This window comes from Talpa europaea (genome assembly GCF_964194135.1).
Source record: "Talpa europaea genome assembly, chromosome: 11".
NCBI lineage: Eukaryota > Metazoa > Chordata > Mammalia > Eulipotyphla > Talpidae > Talpa > Talpa europaea.
The window spans coordinates 78,165,936-78,188,790 of NC_140078.1; the positions used below are offsets into that span (position 1 = coordinate 78,165,936).

A 22,855-nucleotide genomic window follows, 5' to 3' on the forward strand; every position below is an offset into this window, starting at 1 on the left:
GCAAAATGTATAGATAGTAAACTGAGTAAGTCTTAAGTTTCCATCCTGATATACTCTTATACCTGGTTATAACCAGGTCAATATAACCAGGTAGAGCATTTCAGCACCTAAGCAGGTTCCCTGATGCTCCCTCCTATCCATATTCCTCCATAACTAACTACAATCCTGACCTCCATCACATTGGTACACTTGTTATTTCTAAACTTCATAAAAGTAAACGATTAAAATATGTGACTTTTTGCCTCTAGCTTCTTCCACTCAATATTATGTATGTGATGGGCCTCCCCGGTGGCGCAGCGGTTGAGCGCTGGGTTGCGAGGCTGCCCGCAGCTTCTGCAGCGCCGGTTCTATCCCAGGCTGCTCCCCGGCCACCGGAGGAGGGTCCCACATGGCGCGCAGACCCCTCCTGCCGCCCGCTGCTCCCCTCAGCAGTGTACTTCGGTCCTTCTGCCTGCTCTGCTCCCCGCTCTGGCTCTGGTGAATTCTCTCACCCTCCCTCGCTTCTGACTGTACCCAGTGCTTGTATAAATAAATAAATGTTTAGAAAATAAAATAAAATAAATAGGCCTTCTTTAAAAAAAATATTTAAAAAAAATATTATGTATGTGAGACTCATCCATATTATGCTTTGTGGCAGTAACCATTTTTCATTGCTTCATTATATTCCTGTGTATGGATATACCACAAGTAGTATACTCATTCTTTTGTTGATGGATATTTGAATTGCTCCCAACTTTCAGCTATTATAAAAGTTCTGTGACCATCCTTGTCAATGTCTTTTGGGGCAAACAAACACTCAGTTCTCTGGGGATAAGTCTCTGGGTCACAGGGGACAGGTATGTTTAGTTTTAGGAGATATAGTCAAACAATTTTTCCAAAGTGGTAGAAAAACCACCACTCTTGATTGGGATCATACTAGTTGGAAATATGTTTTACATTGTGCTTAAGGGGTTGCAAAGGTTTTCCCTTTGCCTGGGCAACAGAATTTGGAGTAAATTTAACACTTTGGTTGAAATCCCAGGTTGAAAAATAGGAGTTGATCACAGTCCTTCAGAAATAATAAATGTTATATAGAAAACTGGCCTCTCAGATTTGCTTTTCTAGGGAAGACCACCCATGTTAACTCAACCAGTAAGCAGATTCTTACCAAGACTTTTCTTCCAGATTTTGTGAAAAAAGCAAATATTGTATGGAAGATATTTTCTTGTTCTTGAGGGATAATGCAGGGGGTTGGGTTTTTCTGGAAAGAGCAGTTTCCCTTCTCTTGGCCCACCTGCAAAGGAAAAGAATTCTGTTAGAGTCGTCTGTTCTAAGAATGGGTCATGAGCCTGGAATGTCTTATTGCAGAGGTGGTAGCAGCAGAGCCCAAATTCAACTCTTCCCTTTTGCCCATTCTCTAGTGTGCAAGAATGGCTGAAGAGCTGAAAGGCAGAGGTAGGAGCATCCACAGGGCAAATATTAGAAAAAGTGAATCCATAAATAACTGAGATGAGATGGCATGCAACATGTGAACTAGTTGTGACTAACGAAAAAAATAAGATTTAAGGAACAAAAAACCCTTTACATCTCCAAAGCACATCCACCAACCTCAAAGCAACTGAGGTAGGCATTAATGTTCTTTATCCCAATGCAAAATTGAGATTCGGGTGTCATTTGCCAACAATCACACAAGCAAGAACCTAGGTCTGGCACCCAGGTCTTCTGAGACCACACCTTCATGCCTGGTCCACTACCAGAGGTTTTCAAAGTGGTTCCATGGAATCCCTAGGCTGCTATAAAACCCCTCCATAATCTCCTGAGAGAAGGGGCCTCCTTCTCTGCTCCAACTAGAGCATCAGTCACATACAATGCCATTTAAAAGTAGGGTTCTGATACCAAGTACAAGTTGGGTAGTCACCACACTGAGTCACACAGGAGCTTACATGCTCTGGTAAAATATAGTGAGTATGAATTTATTCAAGAATGTTTCAACTTCATGCTAGGGAGCAAGAATTAGTTTAAGAGTTTTACAGAAATAAATCTAGAACAATGCTAATCTTTTAATAATGAATTTTAAAACAAGATTCTTCCCCTCCCCCCAGTTTGTTTTTGGTCTGAACACATATTCCAAGATTTACTGTATATGCCAGAAAATAAATGAGATGAAGGTTTATTTCCTCAAATTAATTATTAGAAAAGAGATTATTGCCTTTAAATGTCTCTCAGGGTTTGGTACTTTGTACCCCTTAAAAGTACCTCAAAATTTGGTACTTCAATTGTTTAATTGAACCACAAAATCTGGGACAACACAGCAGTTTGAAATGGTCTCAATCATTGTTGGTTTGAGCTCCTTTTAGAGGTCACTAGACGGAATTAATGTGAAGGAAGCAGCGAGATTTAACACAGATTGGTGATTTTCCTTGGGTTACAATTGTTTTAAGCTGTGATAAATATTTTAAAGCTCATTTTAGAAAGCAAAACATAAGTTGTTAACTAGTGAGGATCATGAATAATCATTTAGAAGATAAATGAAAAACACAACTGCTACAATGTTTTGCAAATGAGTATTTGTGCCTCGCAATAAAATTTCAGCATCAAACATGGATTCAAAATATTTTGCATTTTGAATAAATTAGAGGAAATGAACACACTATGCCCTGGAAAACTGATTTTAAAAGTAGCTTAGTAATTATATACACTGATCTCAAAAGATGCACATTTGCATGAAATCATTGTGAAATGAAAGTGGAAAGAGGAATATGAATTAGTCTATTATTCTTAGGTCATTGTAAGTATGCCATCCCATGATGAGGTGAAAGATGACAGGTAGAGAGCTGACTGATTCATTTTTCTAACTTTTCTTATTGAGGCCAAATAATGTTCACTAACATGCACAGACCTTACGGGTACAGTCTGATGGACTTTGACAAATGAAACCAACCACATGACCACCACCCCGATGAAGGCACAGAACACATCTCACTCCAGAAAGCTCCCTGTGGCCCCTTTCCAGTCAATTCCCAACCGTACCCCTTAGGCAACCACTGTTCTGATTCCTAGAAGCTGGTAAAAGACGTTTGTTAAATTCATCCCATTAAGGAAGTTGCGGCGGGGGCGGGGGGGGGGTCGTGTATTTGGGGGTTGCCCTCTATTCAAGCACATAGAAGATATAAACCAAATTGAGCATTTTAGCACATGAATGTGTGCACTCGTGTTCCTAATTCCAGAAGTTTTCACTCAGAAGCACATGGGTTTCCCCATTGTCTCCTGGAGATGCCACGGGTGCCTCTGTGGCCCTGTGGCTGGCACACACCTCTGCCGAGATGCCAGGCTTGACTGCCCAAAAGCATTTGGTCTGGGCTTGGAGCAGCCAGTCTTACAGCCTGCATCCACCCCTAATTAGAATCAGGGGCAGGGGCTGAGCTCCTCCTGGCTTTGCAAATTTGTGCTTCGGGTTTCTGGGCCTGGAGAGGAAGTGTGGGAGCAGAGCAGAGACCCAGCCAGTCCCACTGACGTGCTTCTGGTTTGTGGAGGCTGGCGCTTTCATCCACACAGGATGCCAGCACAGAAGGGTAGGGAGCTGTAGATGGTGGGGTACAGGGGCGAAAAACCACCCCAGCCTCAGCACCAATGCGGGGGGGCACAGGCAAATCTCAGAGCTCTGCGCCCTCTCCCCTAGCGGCAAGGGCAGCCTGGGAACAGGGGAGATGGTGCTGTGATGTGATCTGATGTGACACGGAATCTGCTCCAGTGGAATTTGGAGAAGGGAAGTGGAGACTGTGTCTGTGGTGAATGAAAATCTCAGCCAGTTGTGCTCCCGACTGTGGTTACATGGGAATCACTTCAATCAGGGGGAAACAACCTTCTGGGAGGTTCAGGGTGGTCCTCTTTCAAAAGGAGATTGAAGGCTGCATGGGTCTGATTCGGATCAGCTAATCCTGCTGTAGACAGACACTCCCTCAGTTAAAACTGAGCGACTCAGCCCCTGGCTGGGGTCGTTGGAGGGAAGGGCTTTTCTGTATGTGTTGGACACTCAGGCCAGAACCAGAGCACCCGCCCCTGCTGCTGTTTTCACTGGGCACCAGGCTCTGAGTGTTTCACACAGAAGGACCCTTTCCATCCTCATGGCTGGGAGGTGAGTGCTGTAACCATCCCCATTTCACAGGTGGGGAACCTGAGAGACAAGAGGAGGCCAGTCCCACACCCCCAGCTGACAGGCAGGAGAATTGGGTGGGGTCACAGGCCTCCTAGTTCCAGAAACCTGCTTGTAACCACGTCCCCACATCTTAGGCATGGCGGCTATGGCCTGGAAGCCCAGGAATCCCAGAGTCATCCATCCTGGCCCACAGCTGCCCCTATGACAAGATGACTCTTGCCTAGACTGTGGGGGTGGGGGTGAAGGGCCTCCTGGCTGGGAGGCCGGGCTACGCCGTGCTGTCTTGGGCTCGAGGGGAACAGAGCATCCTGGAATGTTGTTTCTGGAAGGCAGCTCAAAGATCATGCAGTCCCGTGGCCTCTGCTGACAGATAAGGAACCAGAGGCCAGTGTTGCATGACTCGCCTAAGGTCATGTGATTGGCTGTTGGCAGCAGGGGCACTGGGGAAGGAATGCTGCATAGTGGCCTTGCTGAGCTTCAGGGGTCCCAGATTCCTCCTAACAGCTGTTCCATTTTGGGTCTTCAGGACCTCAGTTTCCTTATGTGTAAAATGAGGATGGTGACCTACATGGGCACTGAGGTTGTCCTCAGTTGCTGATTCCACACTCCAAGGACTATTTGTGTATTTACATTACAGCATGGGGTCACTAATCTCGCATTTCATAGATAAGCAACTGCTGGTGCCCCATGCTCATAACTTGTCCTAACTAAGGGGAAGTCATGTTTCTTCTCATATGACACACTATGCAAGCACCACGCCACCCATGTCCAACAGCTTCATTTCCTTGGCCAAAGACTCTGTGGCCACTGCCCCCTGTTCCTCTCTGCCCACTCACTTCTCATCTGCTATCTAGAGTGAGTCTAAGTGCTTCCCATGACATGGCTGCTTATCTTCCAGAACCTCTGGGAGTTGGAAGAGGTCCATGTCTATTGGCATGTGAATAAAAGGACTTTAGCAAATACACAAAATAGAGGATGTGGGACCCATCTGGCTTTCCCCCAAGAAAACCTGGTGCAAACTGAAACCAAGACATAGTGGTGATTTGGGAAACTGTCAGCAGCCTGGGGAGAAGGTGGATATTGCTTGGTGGCAGGGTCTGCGCCAGCCTTGCTCAGGGGAGGCTCTGCGGTCTGAAGCCTCCAAGGTCCCAGGCCTGTCCAAGGATGAAGTGCCTCTGTACATCTAGACAGTGTGGCAAAGCCTAGCTTCATGAGAAAACTGGAGTTGGAGTATGAATCACAACTGATGCCATGAGTCTGATACTGAAGATAAAAAGAACCCTCATTTCAAATGTTGCCACCATCTGCCATCAGGTAGAAAAGGCAGAGCTAAGGCTTTTTACTAAAGACTCTGTAGGCAGTTGTGGTCTGACAGATTGGAGGCACAGGGCTTCTCCATGGTTAGCCTTGGAAAGAGGCCTGCGTATGCTACCTCTGCTGACCCAGAATGGGAGAGAGAGGCCTTAGCACTGGAGGGACAGAACAGCTCATCGATCTGTCTTCTAAGCACATCACCCAGGAAACACCACCCAGGACTCCAGGCCAAATTCCAGCTCCCTTAAGTCCCATCTTTATATGGAGTTCAGATACAAGTGGGAACAACACTTGCTACATTAGGTGCCATTCTGAGAGCCACAGTGTCCTTATAACACCCCTATGCAGAGGGAACCATATAATTTATTGTCTAACCTGGGATATTTCTGAGATTAAAGTCTGAAGTCAACCATATAGAACAGCAAGACAGAAAGTAGGGATGCGCCAAGCCAATTGAGCCATCTGCTCTCCTTAATTTTCAGATTTTTCTTACAGATGGGAAAACTAGGCCCAGACAGGTAAAGTGACCTGTCATCTACCTGTAAGTTCTAACCATAGGTACCATCTCCAAAGTCCCCACTGGGATACAGCCGTCTCCTCCCCCTTCCTCGCACCAGATTGCAGGGCCTCCGCTCCCCATGCCCTGTCTCACTGTCTATCAGAGCAGGGCTCCTGCTGTGGTGATAAATCTGTCCTACACGTTCCTCCCTCTCTCAGCAAGTCAGCCCCATGTGATCTGCATTCCAGCCTCCAAGGGAACACTTTAGGTACATCTTGTGGGATGAAAAGAACGTCTAGACAATAGAGAGAGGAGGGGGGAGGGAATCCCAGGACGAGAGGACTAGCACGTGCAAATGCATGGAAGTGCATAAGGCAGACTGGAGTCAAGAAAGACTGGGACTTTAACATGTGTCAAGCATTGGATCAATGTTGGATGGTAGTGGCCAAAATGAGGCAGGCTAGGTGGGCCTGGACACGAAGGAGGGCTTTGTAGGTAAATCTTTCAGGGGACGGGGGCAGTTACCCAGAGGTGGATTCATCTGTCAATAAAATAAGGAACTAATTTTCACCTTTGACATGTGGCATTATTGGCATTTTCTTAACAGGCTAAGGCATAGATGTCACTTGCTATTGACCATACTTCAGCTGACCAGGCTCCAGGGATGGAAAAAGTCACCAAAGTGTCCCTGGTTTGATGTCCCTTGAACAAAGTACATAAGCAATAAAAGAGAAATGGAAGATTAAGTTAGCAAAGGAAGAAAACGAGTGGCAGCATGGGTCTTGGGTGAAGTCTGATCTAAAAAGTACGTTTGTTGAATCAACTTGGATTAAAGGGGGCACAGGTTCATTTTTAAAAAAACATATGTTTCAAGTTAACTCACATTTATCTGTTAATCGGTGACTGTGTTCTCTGTTACATCCTAAAGCTGCTTTTCCATATCATGTTACAGCAGTCACAGCTGATGGCAAGTGGGTAAACACGACCTGTCCCCTGACTTACCACCTGCTCTTCTGAATTCACACGCCCCCTTAGTTTGAAAACTCTGACAATGTTTTGAATGCCTACTCTGTTCATTCACTGACCCCCTGATGACTCTGAGCCCAGGTATCAGAAGACAGTGAGTTCCCTTTTAGCCTGAACATTTTCCACAATAACCTTGGTGAGATTAATTTTAGGTCTCCAGAGTTTGGAATAAAAATAGTATTTATAAAATGATTGAAACATGTACCAAGTGGTGAATTAGGCCAATCTAAGAGGTTTATTATTTGAAATACCAGTAAGAGCAACATATTTTCCATTCAGCAACATGCAAACTGGGATAAGGAGTCTGACAGTGATACAGAGTTCTTTATATCACAACTCACATTAAATCATGTTGAGATTTCTAATTGTTCCTTGGTATTGACCAAATAATAGCAAAAAAAAAGCAATATTTTAATAATAAGTCCTAAAACAAATATTTCCACGTGTCACCATTCATTCCAGGCCTTTGTAATAATACTGCAAGACATGTTATCTGAGCACTTGACACGCATGCCAAACATGTTTTTCTTGTACAGATAATGAAACATTTTGAAACATCTAGAAGCCCTATGTGCAAAGGCTCCATTTATTAACTTTTTTCAACTGCAATGACACCATTGAATATAAGAGCAGAGAAACAATGACAACCATCTCAGATAGTTCCTTAGGATAGAAATGCCTAGCTTTATATTAAAGGCTGAGAATACAATGTGTGTGTATGACTATATCACGTAAAGGTAGGAGTACTCAAAAGCAACCTCTCGCAGACCCTTCTGAAGAGTCATGGATTATTGTGCTTTGGGAAGAGGGTCCTCCTGTTCATCAGTTCAGCAAATTCTGCTTTTCTGATATTCACCTGTGTGTAACCAGAGGTGCCAATGTGTCCACAGAAATAGGGAAATGATCACCCCAATACGAAAGTGAATATGAGACTCTATCTGTAGACATTCCCTCCTAACCTCATTCCTCAAATGAAGAGCCATGTTCTCTCTCTCTTTTTTTTAACTGAAAAGGGCAAATAAAAGCATATAACAGTGGCCCATAAATGACAGCCCATTGCCACACCTACAGAGGTGAGAATGCAGCTGGAGGAGCAAGAAATTGAATAATGACCTAGCGTCATTTAACTTCTAGAAAGGAAAAGACAGTAGTAGCTTTAAAAAAGTCTGAATAGATCGTAACTTTTTTTTTTTTTTCATTTATACAAGAACCGGGGTATAGGCCAGATGCGCAGGAGACTGAGAGGATTCACCAGAGACAGAGTAGGGAACAGAACAGGCAGACTGACGAAATACACTGCTGAGGGGAGCAGCGGGAGAGACAGGAGAGGTCTGCTCGCCATGTGGGTTGCTCCAAGGCTGGCGGGGATCGAACCAGTGCAGCAGAGGCTGTGGACAGCTTCACAGCACGGCGCTCAACCACCTGCGCCACCAAGGAGGCCCTGAATAGATCGTAACTTCAACTAGATTTCTTCTCATTGAAAATTATCTTCTAAATGAAAGACTTGTTTTTGCAACTACCTCCCCAGCCCTGAGGCCTTCACCTATTGCGCAAAGTTGTGCTAAGTTGTATTAAATCTAAAATGATAGGATGTTACTGATACCAAAACTGAAACAGAAAATACAGGGACAAAGTCCAAAACCAAGGTTCAGAGGAAAGGGAGAGCATGACCCATTATACAATTCTGACCTCTGAGTCGGCCATTATTTCATAAAAAATTTTCACTTACGGTAAAAGCCAAAGATCATCCACCCCTCCCCTAACCTTAGGATTTGGCTAAAACAATAGTGTCCCCTCCCCCACTGCGTCCCCCTGGGTGTGACAGGCCTATACAAAAGAGCACAGGCCACCACCAGACTGCCTGGTAAAGCTGAATTCATCTACATTTAATCAGAAAAAGACAAGCCAAGCAGATGAGGCCCATTTCGCCAGCCGGGGGATGGCCTTTTACTGCAGTTAAAGTGATACAGATGGGCTGTAGTTTCAGGGAAGCAGTGACACAAAAGAATTTCCAGATGCGGTCAGATTTTCTTTAACAAAAAAGTGAGACATAAATGTTATCTGAGTACTTGACATGCATGCCAAAAATGGTTTTCTTCCACAGATAATGAAACATTTTGGAAGCAGAATGGTCTGGTGATTTGGATAATAAATGAGTCAGTAGCCCCCATATGGGACACAAGACAGTTCTGGGAATTGTATCAGCTTGTGTAAGTCCTGATTCTAGCTCTCAGACCCATCACGGCAAAGAGCAAGCTTCCTGCCCTCTTACGCTCTCCTGTCGATTTGCTGAGTTCTGACCGCCTTCTTTGGATAGATCACTTTATTACTCTTTTATCAGAAGGCAAATACCATTTTGTAGGTGCTGTGTTTCATGCGTCACCATCTGTCGAACCCCCTCATTACTTCTCTGAGAGTAAATATGTCAGAGGGGTGAAAAGAGAAACCCAGACATCATTCTTTAAGTCTGACGTTCCAAGGCTTCACGGGAGGGCGGAAACAAGCTTTAGGTCATCAGTTTAGATTATTAAAGAGAAGTATGTGAAGTTGGTTCCCTGAAAGTTGGGGAGATAATGACTTCTCAGGGTCTAACTATGTTGAGAAAGTTCCTTTTGGTCAGAGGAAACTTGGTGTGTCTAGCAGAAAGGAGTTTTCCTGTTTTTGTGCTTCCGAAGCATATACAATTAGTCCTCGGCAGGTTAAATTAGAACCATGTGTTTCTCGGCACTGACCGATGAGCTCTGTTTATCCTCAGTGAGATTTCCTGTTCTCGACTTCAGTAACAACCCATCACCCCTGCAATGACAGGGCTCTGTGGCATGCTGCTTTTAAGGAATGAAAAAAGGAATGGAGCAAAGTGCATAATCACCAACTTTTAAGGACTATTCATGTTGGAGGCCAGCAAACACCAGGCGCCTAAGCACTGGCATTCCAGTCAGCCCACACGCCAGCAGCAAGCCTTCCTGCTTCCAGATGTCACAGCAGCCCAGAGCAAGACCCTCTGCTCCTTGATAAGGCCGGCGCCCTGGAGCAGGAGCACCGGGGCTTGATTCATTGCCTCTGTCCACCGGGGTTAGAGGGCAGCCTCTGAAGCACACTGTGTGTGGACAGCCCAGCTGAAGTTCATCTCACCTTCCAGGGGTGTGTTGGGTGTGAGCTGTGCACATACACACACACACACTTTCTCCCTCTACTCAGGCTAAAATCCACCCCAGAGCCCAGAAACATTCTTGCTCCAGAATTCGATCAGCCATCTCCCCTCTAAAAGTGTTTAGCTTCTGTTGAGAAAAAATAAACTGAAGCCAACCTAATTCTGACCCATGTCAGGAACATGACTCTTCAGCTCACATTCACACATGTGTAGAAAGGAAAAGATTTGAAGCCATCACTGAGATCAGTAGACCTGAGAGAGAGAGAGAGAGAGAGAGAGAGAGAGAGAGAGAGAGAGAGAGAGAGAGAGAGAGAGAGAGAGAGACTGGAGAGGAGATGGGGGAGGGGAGAGAGGGGCAGGGAAAGAGAGAAGAGATTCCCACTTTGAAATTAAGACCACTTTGCTGTAGTTCAAGGATGTTGCCAGAACATCTTTACTTGGGGACTTCAACCCAAATTTCAACCCAAATAGGACTAGGTTTCTAGTGGATATGTTGTGGGGGTATATCTGTGTTTAAGGATGCATACCCTACTTTTAGGCAGAAAAATATATGTGATGCTGATATTTGTAAAGTGGCGGTAACCTTTTTTTCCCTCATCTGAGCACACACTATGGTCGGGGCCCCAAAGCCTGGGGATTCATTGAAAACAAGACAGCCATGACCTCTACTGTCATGGCACCTTTATTCTTATAGAAGACAATAAAAGAGTCTAATTTCAGATTGTGGTAAAATCTATGATGAAAACAACACACAGGGAACTGGGATAGAGAGCGATGGGGAGTGGCAATGTTAGCTGAGGTGGTCAAGGAAGATCTCACTGAAAGAGTGAACTCTGGTTCAGACTTGCATTATAAGGAACCAGTCATGCAAAGATTTAGGGGACTGTGTTCCCAGCAGAGGCAGGTGTAAAGGTCCTGAGGCAGGACTATCTGAGAGGGCATCTAAGAGGTTTTGATGGAAAAGAGACTGCGAGGATATTGAGGAACAAGTGGGTTTTCTGCAGCTAGAGGGAGGGAACAAGCCACTAGTAAGGTCAGGAAACCCAGCACAATGCATGGTGGTGCTTCTAGCGGCCTTCGTGGTTCAGAGTTACTGAAAGTCAAAGTAAGGGACGAGCCTGGGGACAGGGTGTACTGGAGGGCAACGCCTGGAAAGGTGGGTGGGAGTGAACTTTGGTTCAGAGTTTTGGATCTCACGGCTCTGGTCATGAAGAGCTCCTCGCTGATCTTTTACAGAGAACCTCAGGAGTGCAGCTGATAGTTAAACAGAGAAATAATTAGGAGGAGAAATCAGCATGCTCTCAAACTGTCAGTGAGCCCTCCCTGCTGAGTAATAAATGTTAGTGATTAGGAGAGACTGGATAAAGAGGCACATTATTTGGTGCTCAGTTTTAAATTTTTATTTATTTGGAGACTTTGGAGAGAGCAAAGTGGAAGGCCTAGGAGGGGAAAGAGATCTAAAGGAACTGACGTCATCTTTTGGGGAAGGAAAGCTGGAAGCATGACGAAGTAACAGTTCACCTTCTGCACACAGAGAGCTAGGGCCCCTCCATTTTAGCTCAGATAAGGTTAGGAAAGTTAGAGCATTAAGGACTGAAGATAGTCATAAAAAAGTGGTATTCAAGGGATAACAGAATGCCTGACCTGAGAGAACTTACTAGAAACAGTTCTGTTGTGCTAGGGTGAGGCCTGGATTGTATTCTGTCCAAAATTAGAGGGAGGGCTGGGTCACATAATCCCACACACACCCCCACCCCCAGGGGCTGGAAAGGGGTTTCTTCTGTTTCTGTTTCCCCCTTCCTTCCCTTAGCCCCTTATCATATGATATAAGCTGCATTAGTACAGTTCACTTCACATAATACCATTTAAGTTATAGGATATTAAGGAGGATGAACATCACCCAGGACTCTGCCTCCTGGGGAGGGGTTTCTAAGCCTTGAATTCTTGTCAGCAGGAACCTCCCATCCAGAATGAGTGCTGACTCGCTACAGGGTAAGCCCTCAAGTTTCTACCGCAAAAACAGGGTGAAGGGAGAGAAGAAAAATGTCATGTGTTCACCATGGGGAAGAGTAGTAGACACTGAGAGAAAAAAGTGAGTTGTTCAAGTTTTGCTTTGGGTAATTTGCTGGGTTGCTTTTAAGTGCCAGGCCTGGCTTGAGTACAAGTTAAATCTTGGCCTCCAGCAAACTTGCTGCAGGGGAGACTTCTTGTTACAATTACCCTCCATGCATAACCAAGTCATAAAACCCAGGACTTTGCGCATGCCAAATGTGCCTTCACCACCAGCTGGCTTTAAAAATCAGTGCTGCTGTCAACTGCCATTGCCAGTGAAACCAGTGACTCACCCCGTGGCAGAAACCTCCCCCCAGTGAGTGCTGATGAGCACACACTCAGGGACTCCTGGATGCCCAGCGTGGACACCGCACATGGGCAGCTGGGATGGACTTCCAAGGAGGGAAACCAAGGAGGGCTAAACTTAAGGGCAGAATTCTCGGGAAATCCTGACTTGGCGAGGCCTTCTCATGCAAAGATCACATTACAGAGATAGCTGGTCCCCTTCCCTGATTACAGCTCTGGGTGAGGCCTGCCTGACAACTCTATTTACAACCACCACCCTTCCATGGGTGCTGTGGTGGTGGGGGAACAACAGGACCATCCCCAAACAAAGAACGATGATGTAAGAAAATTAATTTAAAAATAAAAAAATTACAAAAATAAAACTACCACCTCTTCAACTCAAGTCCTTGCCCCCTTCATTTTTTCCACAGCACTTAACATCATATAGTACACTACATGTTTTACTCTTTTATGACTTGTCTCTCTCCACCAGGATGTAAGTTACATGGGCTGGAAATGATTGTTTTTGTCTGTTTTGTTCCCTGTACTAACCCAGTACTTGGTATGTGGCAGGTGCAAAGTCTATATTGAATGAATGAATGTGGGAATAAAAATTCCCAACAGCCATGTGTGGCAAGGATTGTCATCATCACCATTTTATAAAGGCGGAAAGGGAAGCTGAGAGAGATTCACCAGGGCATCTCATCTGTAATAAGTTATTAATAAAAACATTATTGTTAGCCTGAATATAAGAATTACCTCCCAGAATCTTATCAGAGGTTTTGCTTGTTCATCTTTTCTTTCTGTTCTCCAGATTGGACAACCTGTTGTCTTCTTTGTCAGTTCAAATCTGCTACTGAGACCCTCTAGTGAGGTTCTCAATGTAGGTATCATATCTGAATTTTTCATACCTGAATCAAATCATACCTATATCAAATCATACCTGAAATTTTCAATTCAGGTATCATATCTTCCATACCTACTTATCTGTCATTGGGCATTTAGGTTGTTTCCACAGCTTGGTTAGTGTAAATAGTGCTGCAATCAACAAAGGCATGCATATATTCTTTCAAATTAGTGGCTTTTTATATTCTTTATATAGACACCTAGAAGTGGAATTGTGGGATTATATGGTAGATCTATTTTTAATATTTTTAGAAACCTCCAAACTATTTCCACAGAGGCTGGGCATTCCTACCAAGTATACAAGGGTTCCTTTTTCTCTATCCCCTTGCCAATACTTGTCACTTCTTGTTTTTTTTTTTTTTTTTTTTTTTAATATATAGACCATTCTCATGGGAGTGAGGTGTTTTTGATTTGTATTTCCCTGGTACGTGATGATGAACACTTTCTTTTTCATATGACTGTTGGCCATCTGTGTGTCTTCTATGGAGACGTATCTATCTGTTGAGTTTTATGAGCTCTTCATAAACCTTGGATATTAATCCCTTGTCACATGTATGATGCACAAATACTGTCTCCCAATTAGTATGATCATTTTAATGATCATTTCTTTTACTGTGCAGAAGTTTTCCAGTTTGATGTTGTTGCATTTGTTTATCTTTGCTTTTGTTTCCCTTTTGGAGTGGAGTCCCCAAAAATATCACCATGGCCAATGTCATGGAATGTACTATCTCTGTAGTCTATGTGTTTTGTGGTTTCAAGTCTTACACATCAATCTTTGATCCATTTGAATTTAGTGTGAGACAGTGGTCAAGTTTCTCTCTCTCTCTCTCTTTTGCAAATGATTGTCCAGTTTTCCCAACACATTTGTTGAAGAGATTTTTCATCTAAGTGTGGGTTTATTTCTGGCTCTGGACTCTATTCCACTCATCTGTGTGTCTATCTTTATTCCAACACCATGTGTCTTGTTTACTACAGCTTTGTAGTGTAAAATTGGGGAGCAGAATATCTCCATTCTTTTTTTTCCCTCAGGATTGCTCTAGCTATTTGGGATCTTTTGTGGTTCCATACAAGTTTTAGTAATGTTTATTCTATTTCCTTGCACAATGCCATAGGAAGTTTGATGAGGATTTCAGTGAATCTGCATTGTTTTGGGTAATATGGCTATTTTAATAATGTTAATTCTTCCAATCCATGAGCATGAAATACCTTTCATTTCTTTGTGTCTTATTTATTTCAACAATCTCTTATAATTTTTGTTGCATAGGTCTTTCACCACCTCTGTTACACTTATTCCTAGGTACTTAATTCTTTCTGATGGAATTTAAAATTGCTTGTTTTCCTGATTTCTCTCTAGTCTATGGACATACTGCACAATGGATTTTTTTGTATATTGATTTTGTAGCTTGCAACATTACTGTACTGATTTATTGCTTCTAGCAGTTGTTTGGTGGAATTGCTAAGGTTTTCTACATATATCATCATATTATCTGCAAATAATGGCAGTTTTTTTTTTCCAATTTGAATTTCTTATATCTTTTTTTTTGCCTAATTGTTCTGGCCTGCCTTCTTACTCTTACTCTTAAACATTCATTCCAGCTTCTTATAAAATAATTGAATAATAAGTTTAACAGGCTTTGGGGGTTACTTTTGAACTATATTCTTGGAAAGTCCTTCAAGTTTCCAAATTATTACTTTATTCTTTTACATCCATTCTATTACATATCTCATAGATTGAGGTTTTTACTTGAATGATCAAAATTTTAAATTTACAAAACTCTAGTTTATTCTATTTCATAGAAACACCGCCTTCTGCATTTCCTTGAAGACATCTATTTTGCTTATCCTGAAATAATCTTCTCTGTGCCTTGTTTATTGCACCCTCTGGTATTCTTCTTTGGCTAGCAGTTGGTATGTCTCTGCCCTGGCACTGATGCTCCACATTTAGTGGTGATTCTTGGTGGTCTGCTATCATCTGCTGGTTCTGTTCACTGAATCTGTCTCTGGTGACTGAGGAGTGGGTGGTGTTCCCAGCAGAGGTGTGAAGTACAGTACAGTGGGAAGCATATGCATTCTGGAGTCATACAGATTAGGTTACAAACCCAGCTCTGCGACTTAACAGTTGTGTGATCCTGAGCACATTTTTGAGTCCTGAATCTTCAACTTAGAATAATGACCTTGCCTTATGGAGATGCTAGGAGGATTAAATTTGACAGTACATAATAAAGTGCTACTAGAACTTTAGGACTGCAATAAATGATATTCATTTTTTTGTGAATTATTCAGGAAAAACTTCTCCACTCTTTAGCCTTTGACTATGTGTGACCACCCAACACCACTCTCATTAAAAAACGCCCCCAGATCATCCTTGGGGAAACAATTCATTCCTCCATTTCTAAATTTAAGCTTCTTTGTGGTCACTGGTATATCAGTCCCATATTTTCTTCATAGGAATATAGACATCCTCATCACAAATTAAGTTCCAATTTTCAATGGACTCATTTTGACAGAAATTAGATCATGGCAACTCTGTGATAGGGGCAGATTTTATAATTTGCTAAGGTTATTTACTAAAATATGTCTCGCCACCAACTTGAGATATTCTGATGGATATCATATTGATGTCACTCTCCTAATGGTGATCCATGGCAGTGACGGATACATCTCTATGGGAAACTATCCTTCATTCTCATTCTATTTTACTTCCTGGAAATCAGGTAAGGTCTTTAGAATCACTGCAAAGACAGAGTGAGCCAGGGAGGTAAATATTTTCAGATGACTTTGCATAAAGAAGAAAGAATGGCAAGGCACTCATTTTGTATCGCTTCTAGATTAATAAAGTTATTGAAAGATTCAGCCCTTTCACCTGGTATCAAGGCCCAGCTCCTTTAAGAGAGCTGGCTTCATGACTTCCTTCTTGTATATTAACAAGAATCAAACCCTAAAGCCCTCTCCTGCAGTGTTAGGAAAGCTGCTCATATTTTCAACATCAGTAAATGAAACTTGGTTCCGAGACAAATCTCCCATCCATTCCTGCAAGCACACCATGAGTAAAACCAGAGTATGGAGCACAACCACCACCCCAATTCACATGATCTTCCCTTCATGAGCCAGAGGTGATAGATGTGCCAGCTGAGCTTAGACCTGTGCACAGGGGCTCTGCTAAAAGGCTCATTTATGCAGAAAGACTGCAAAAAACAGTGAATCCTTTACCTTTTCCAGGCCAGTTCCCATCAAGACATGTAAGTCTATCCTCAGTTCAACAGGAATCTTCTCTCAGGAACAAGTGCCTGTTTTGGCTCACGTGGGCTGTCAGTCCCATAGATGCCACTACCCTCTGCGGCAGCCTAAGGTGATTTGCTGGCAATATCGGGCATGTGTAGTTACACAGCCTCTGGTGGCAGGGAGCTTGGCCTTCTCCAATGAGGAGCAAGTCCACAAGTACATACAAAGGATGCACCTTAGGAGGACTGATTAACTTACCACTGTCACAGGGATGACTGAGGTTTATTACTCCCTGTCACAGCAACAAGATTGCAGCCTGCTCTATACTCCAGAGAAGGATTAGAGAACTATTTGTGTAAGAGGTAGGCAGAGAGAGATGGAGAACCAGAACCTTCTGCCTGGAATGTTCCCTCTTCACCTGTTTTCTTTTCTTTTCTTTTTTTTTCTTCACCTGTTTTCTTGGTGAACTCTTACACACCCTCTAAGCCCTGTCTGGAAAACATTTCCTGCTCCCTCCCCTGTGCTCGGTACCTCTGTACCAGCCCTGGGTCTAGGCATGTCTCCATTGTCCTACTGTCCCATGGTGTTGCAATTGCATTTTATACATCTGTCTCGGGCAGAAAGTGAATTTCTGGGAGTGCTAGATGATGTATGCCTTTTCTCAGACCCTGGCATACAACAGGCTCTTGCTCCACCAGTGTTTGCAGAATAAATCAAGAATGATAGACGTTTATACTGATTTTATTTTAGGCTAGAGAAGCCTGTCATTCTTTCTGGTTATTCCCATGTGGCTTCCTGATGGATACTATATTCCCATTTTTTGCAGTATTGTGGGAAGTGTGCCCCCATGGGGCTCACACAACCCCAAAGGGTAGGAGGCATTTCGAGTTGATAAGTCTTTTCTCAGACCACCACCTCAGCTCTGTTGCTAAATAAAACACAGGCAGGCTGGAGGGGCCAGGACATTTGCCACAGGGAACAAAGATCAGGAACTCTGTGGCTGGGAGTATGATGTGGTCACACTTCATTAGGCTCTGTAAACATCTCTCCCTTGTCAGCAAAAGTAATCTCCACTCACAAGGCAGCTGGACCTCAAGAAACCCCTGGGAAGAACACATATAACCACTCTGGTGAAATCTAGAGGGAGGTCCACCTGGCTCAGGGACCCCAGATGTAGCCCCAAAGATTTCTGAACGAATTCTGAAACAACATTGAAAAAATGGGCCATAGAGTTGGGGCTATAGGTGGGTGATGGCCCAGGGCCTGAGGGGCCAGCATGCCCCTCTCCAGCATTGTATATGGATGAGGACCACAGACAATATGGATATCATAGGGGCACTGTGGAAGCAAAACAATTTGAGGGTCTCACTGGGTATGGCGAGGGATGACAGATGGGCCATGCCTCAATGCCTGTTATCTGCCTCTGGGTGTTATTTGGCTTCATAAATGGAATGGTGGTGGTTGAGAATGGGCGTGGGGAGGAAAAGCTACCAGATTTAAGGGTTACCTCCTTGTGCCACACAGGAACAGGGCTGGCTTCTCCTGATAGGAGTGAGTTTGACTTGTACCAAATCCACAGTAGGTAAGCCCTGCTCTATTCCAAGTCCCAGAAGGCCAAAGGGGAGGACATTATGAGCTTTCCAAACCACACCTGACCCAGGGAGCATTCTCTGGTTCTCCTTGAGCAAGGGAGGGGCCAGGTGGGGAATATAGCTAAGCAGCAGGATGCCTTTGCTCTCAGACCCGTGGGCTTTGGAGCAGAGGGTGAGCCGGCTGCAGCCTCTGAAATAAGGCCCCACATACGTCTGTCCCACCATCATTCTGGGCTCCAGCGGAGACTGTACATGAGAACACGGCACTTCCCTACTTGTGGAGTGAGACCTGCCAGTGAGTTTGAGTTTCTATACCATGAAAACACCGTAGGCCTCTGACCATGAGGCGGTCTTATGCACCTGAAGGCTTGACCATCCTGGAGAATTCTGTTTCAGACTTCATGGAAAGTCTAAATCTCATTTTAAAAATTCACAGGGTTTTTTCTAAGAGTTCTAAGTTGGAATGCAGCCAGCTCACACCACTTGGGTGTTTTAGGGTCCATTCAGCTAGACTAACAGCCAAGCAGTTCTGCATATTTTCAGGAAAACCACTTCTAATGCCTTCCAGGCAAGCCAGTTATTTATAAATGCGCTTCAAAGTCTTCTCCAATGGCTTTCCCTTGGTAGGATGATTAATAAAGAGAAAAAATGGTGTACTTGGTTCTGAGATAACTTCAGATTCCTAGTGACTTAAATTTCCTGTTTTAGGCAATAAATAACTTGGTCTATTGGGAAAAACTTCCCTGTAGATATTTATGTGAATAACTCTAAGAGCATGCTCAGTGAATAGGACATCTCTAGACACTGGACAAAAGTGGAGTGGTTAGCATGATTAGTAATATGATTAATAAGAGGGTAGACAGCAGCACATGAGACTGGGTGACCTCATGCTAAGTTCAACCCATGCTGTGCTGTTGCTACAGAACACTGGGGGCTTTTCTGATGTTTTAGCACAGCTCAGAGACACAGGCACGTCACAGAACATGAATGGAATGCTAGGAAGGATGGAAATGACTGAACCGACTCAAATGACCTGTCCTATGGTCAACATCTCACATGTCCAGGTTTTTGGCCCATGTCACTATTGAGGGCAGCAATACCAGAAGTCACTATTGCCACCACACAGTGCTTTCTCAGCCTCTACCCTGAAGGGAGTGTCTTCTCCCATTCACATATGTCACAAGCTGTGGGCCTCCCTGTCCTTATTTCAAGCTACATATGGAGAGTCTGTGCACTTATTAAGCATAGTAATGTGATTAATAAGAGGGTAGACAGGAGCACGTGTGACTGGGTGATTTCACACTGTCTGCATGTATCACTGTGAAGGGCAGCAAGGCAATGATTCTCTCAAGGTGGACATCATGTGCTCACATTGTGCAGTGATTCCCCTGAGCTCCTGCCACTGGTGTTTCCCAGGAGGGGTCCCCTCACATCTGGCCACTTGAGAGCACAAGATACAAGAGATTCCCAGATCCCTCTGCTGTATGCACACAGCTGGGCGTGTTAAATCATTTCATATCTGTCAAAACTCACATCACTGAGCAAGGGGATTCCTGTCAAGACTTTTATGTAGAAAGAGTAAACCACTATTTCATGCTGTGGATTTATTCAGTTCATAAATATTTGTTGAACAATTATTATAGGCCAAGCATTGTGCTAGGCCCTGGAGCTACAGCAGTGGGCAGACAAAAATCTCTGTCTTCATTTCTGTAGGGGGGCAGATGGATGCAGAGAAACTGGTCAAATGAGAAAATATAAGGAGTGTTCAGCTAGTGGGAAGGGTGATGGTGAAATACGAGCCAGAAATGGGGATGAGGAGAGCTGGCACGGAGGCTGCTTTGGGAGGTCTCACTGACATGGTGACTTGTGAGTGGGCACCTAAAGGAGTTGAGGGAGGCAGTCAAGTGGTTGTCTGAGGATCGCATTCTGGATAGAGAGAGGGGGAGGGTGACATTCTGGAGGTGGGAAAGAGAGTGTTTGCTCGGCTCTAGAACCAGCACGGACAGAGGGTCACTGAAGAGGAGGAAGAGATGAGGTCAGAGAGTTACAGGAGACACCCAGTTATTAGCCATGAGACCAACAGATGTGCTGGAAGAGCCTGGGGCATGGGTAAAACAAGGAGGGTTTTGAGCAGAGTAACATGATCCCACTTACCCTGGGAATGCATTCTGCTGCTGGACCAAGAACAGACTATGAGGTTTGGGGAGGCAGGGCAGAAGCAGGGACAGCAGTGAGAGGACTGGCGACAGATGATGGTGCTGTGGACCAGAGTGCTGGCAGTGGACGTGTAAAGAGTGGTGACACTCTCACTGACTTCTTGATTTGTTGTGAAAGTGGAGACATTAGGTTTGCTGATGGATTAGATGTTAAATGGGGAAATGAGAGGTGTCAAGGATGACCCAAGCAAAGACAGGGATGCAGTAACTACTTGCTGAGATGGGAAAGGTTGTAGGAGAAGCATGTTTGGAAGGATACTGTGAAGAGTTCAGTTTTGGGTAAGACTGAGATCCTGTTAGGCATCTATGCAGACATGGCTTGAAGGTAGTTGACAAGTCTGAAATTCATGAGGAGAAGCATCTGGTGTCATCAGTACAGACTATATTGAATGCAATGAGTTTGGGCAAATCCCTGAGATTGAATGTGGATAAAAGGAGACCCAGGGCTCTGTAAAAATTAGGAGATGAGGAGAGAAGCAAGTGAGAAGGGAGAAACCAGGAGAATGTGATGTCCTGGAAATTAAGGATAATGTTTTAAGGAGGTGGTTGGAAAATGATCCATGCTATTTATTAAGTTTCCCTTGAGATTAAACCATCTACAGTTGACTCAGGATCAAGTCGAACTACATATTCTGCATATAAATTTCAGTTTCTACCGATATGTAAGTCCTCTGAAAACAATCTTTCATCCTCTGGCATCAGTGACCCTTTGAGGATCTTTATGAATGCTGTGAGTCTTCCCTCAGAAAAATGCATTTGGGTACACACAAGGCAGCACCCAGTTGCTGGGGGTTCCTAGACCCAGTAAAGTCTATTGCAATTCCCTTCTCCTCCACCAAAGAACTCTTCTTAAGTAATTAACCAAACTTTCTCAATGTAGAAATTCAAGGATTGCAGGTCTCTTGGTTTTTCTCAATGTGTTTCCAAAGATTCAAATGACTTAAATTTTCTGTGCCCTTGGATGGAATATAAACCACCCATGGACTGGCTCCAGTATGAAAGCAACAGATAAAACAAAAACGAACTCACCACCATCTCCTGCACATGAAACATCTCTGCGCCTCCAGATGACAGCCGATTGGGGAATGAGATGCTGACAGATGACCCAGGAAGAGTGCTGGGCCCAGTGTTATAGACCTGTGGGTATAAGACAAACAGTGAGTTTTAACAGAAGGACAGATCTTCATTTCATGTCCTGCAATATACACTCAAAGAGCCTTTGAAATGATACACAGAGACTCTAGAGACTCTAATGTAGCTGGCCCAGAACTATACTTTGAGAACCACTGATCTGGTTCAGTCTGAGGTAGTTGAGATGTTTGAGGTAGTTGAGATGTCCAAAGACAAAGTGCGTCATCTCTAAATCAAAAGATCTAATTTCCGGAAAGGGCTACGTTTTCTCCACTACCCTGCTGGTTAGGTTTCTCTATAATTTGCAATCAATCATTTGTTAACACTGTTCACTGAAATTCATATGCATCTTTTCTGTTCTAACATTTGGCCCAGTAAAACTTTTGCATTGTGGTCACTAAGTTTGTGATAATTTGTTACAGGAGTAATAGAAAAATAATGTAGAGAGTGACTGCTGATAGGAATGGAGTTTATTTTTAGGGTGATGAAACAGTTCTAAAATAAGATCATGGCAATTCATTATACAATATGGTAAACATTCTAAAAATCACCGAATCATACATTTTAAACAGGTGAACTTTAAGGTATGTAAATGATAATCTCAAGATAGATATTATTTAAAAAAGAAAATGGGAAATAGGAAGAAACAAACTGCTCTCAGTGGCCTGGGACCAGAGCAAGAATTCAGGGATGCGAGGTATCTCTGAGGTTGAGGTCAGAAGGGCAGAGGCAGGAGACAGGCTGGAAATCAACCCAGGTCTTCACCAGTAACAGCGCGTGCGAGTTAGCTCACTCAGCTCTTCCCTAGAAAACTGTGTCTTCATTTTTTGCCACAATTGGTTCTACATCAAAGCACAGACCAAAAATATGACAGAGTGGATGAGCCGTCATGGCCAATTCTTGATGCAAAAAGAACAAAATCCACCAAAAGCAACAACCCGAAGACACAAGAAAAGGAAGGACCATCCAACCGCAATTGAATAAGCTAATTTGAAGTGAAATGTGAGCACACAAAATTGAAAATAGCCCTATTGACATGTCTGGGAAATCCCAATTAAAGTATGAGTTGGGGGAAGGAAAGAAGAACACGATGCTGATTTGCATTATTTCATCATCAGAGCCAGATGCATGGGAGAGCTTGGATTACCATATTTATTTATTTTGAACAAATGTCTTAACATTTGATATTCTGCAATGTTCTTATGCAACATCTGCACTACTTCTTCTATTATTTTTGAGGTAAGGAAAATGATTTGACTGTAGGCAAAAAAAAAAAAAAAGTCTATCAATGGTTAACAAATTATTCTGCTTCTGTTAAAAAAAAAA

At 43.6% G+C, this 22,855-nt stretch overlaps 1 protein-coding gene across 1 annotated transcript in view; it reads right to left on the minus strand.

The window, feature by feature from the left end:
- The window catches only part of ITGA9 (integrin subunit alpha 9), a gene marked incomplete at both ends in the record, with an annotated part of 284,025 nt that overhangs the window by 29,096 nt on the left and 232,074 nt on the right, over positions 1-22,855 (minus strand). Inside the window, 2 exons of the mRNA XM_084248287.1 lie at positions 1,148-1,273; positions 21,428-21,535. Coding sequence (XP_084104413.1) covers positions 1,148-1,273; positions 21,428-21,535 — 234 coding nt within the window. The remainder of the gene's footprint in view (positions 1-1,147; positions 1,274-21,427; positions 21,536-22,855) is intronic.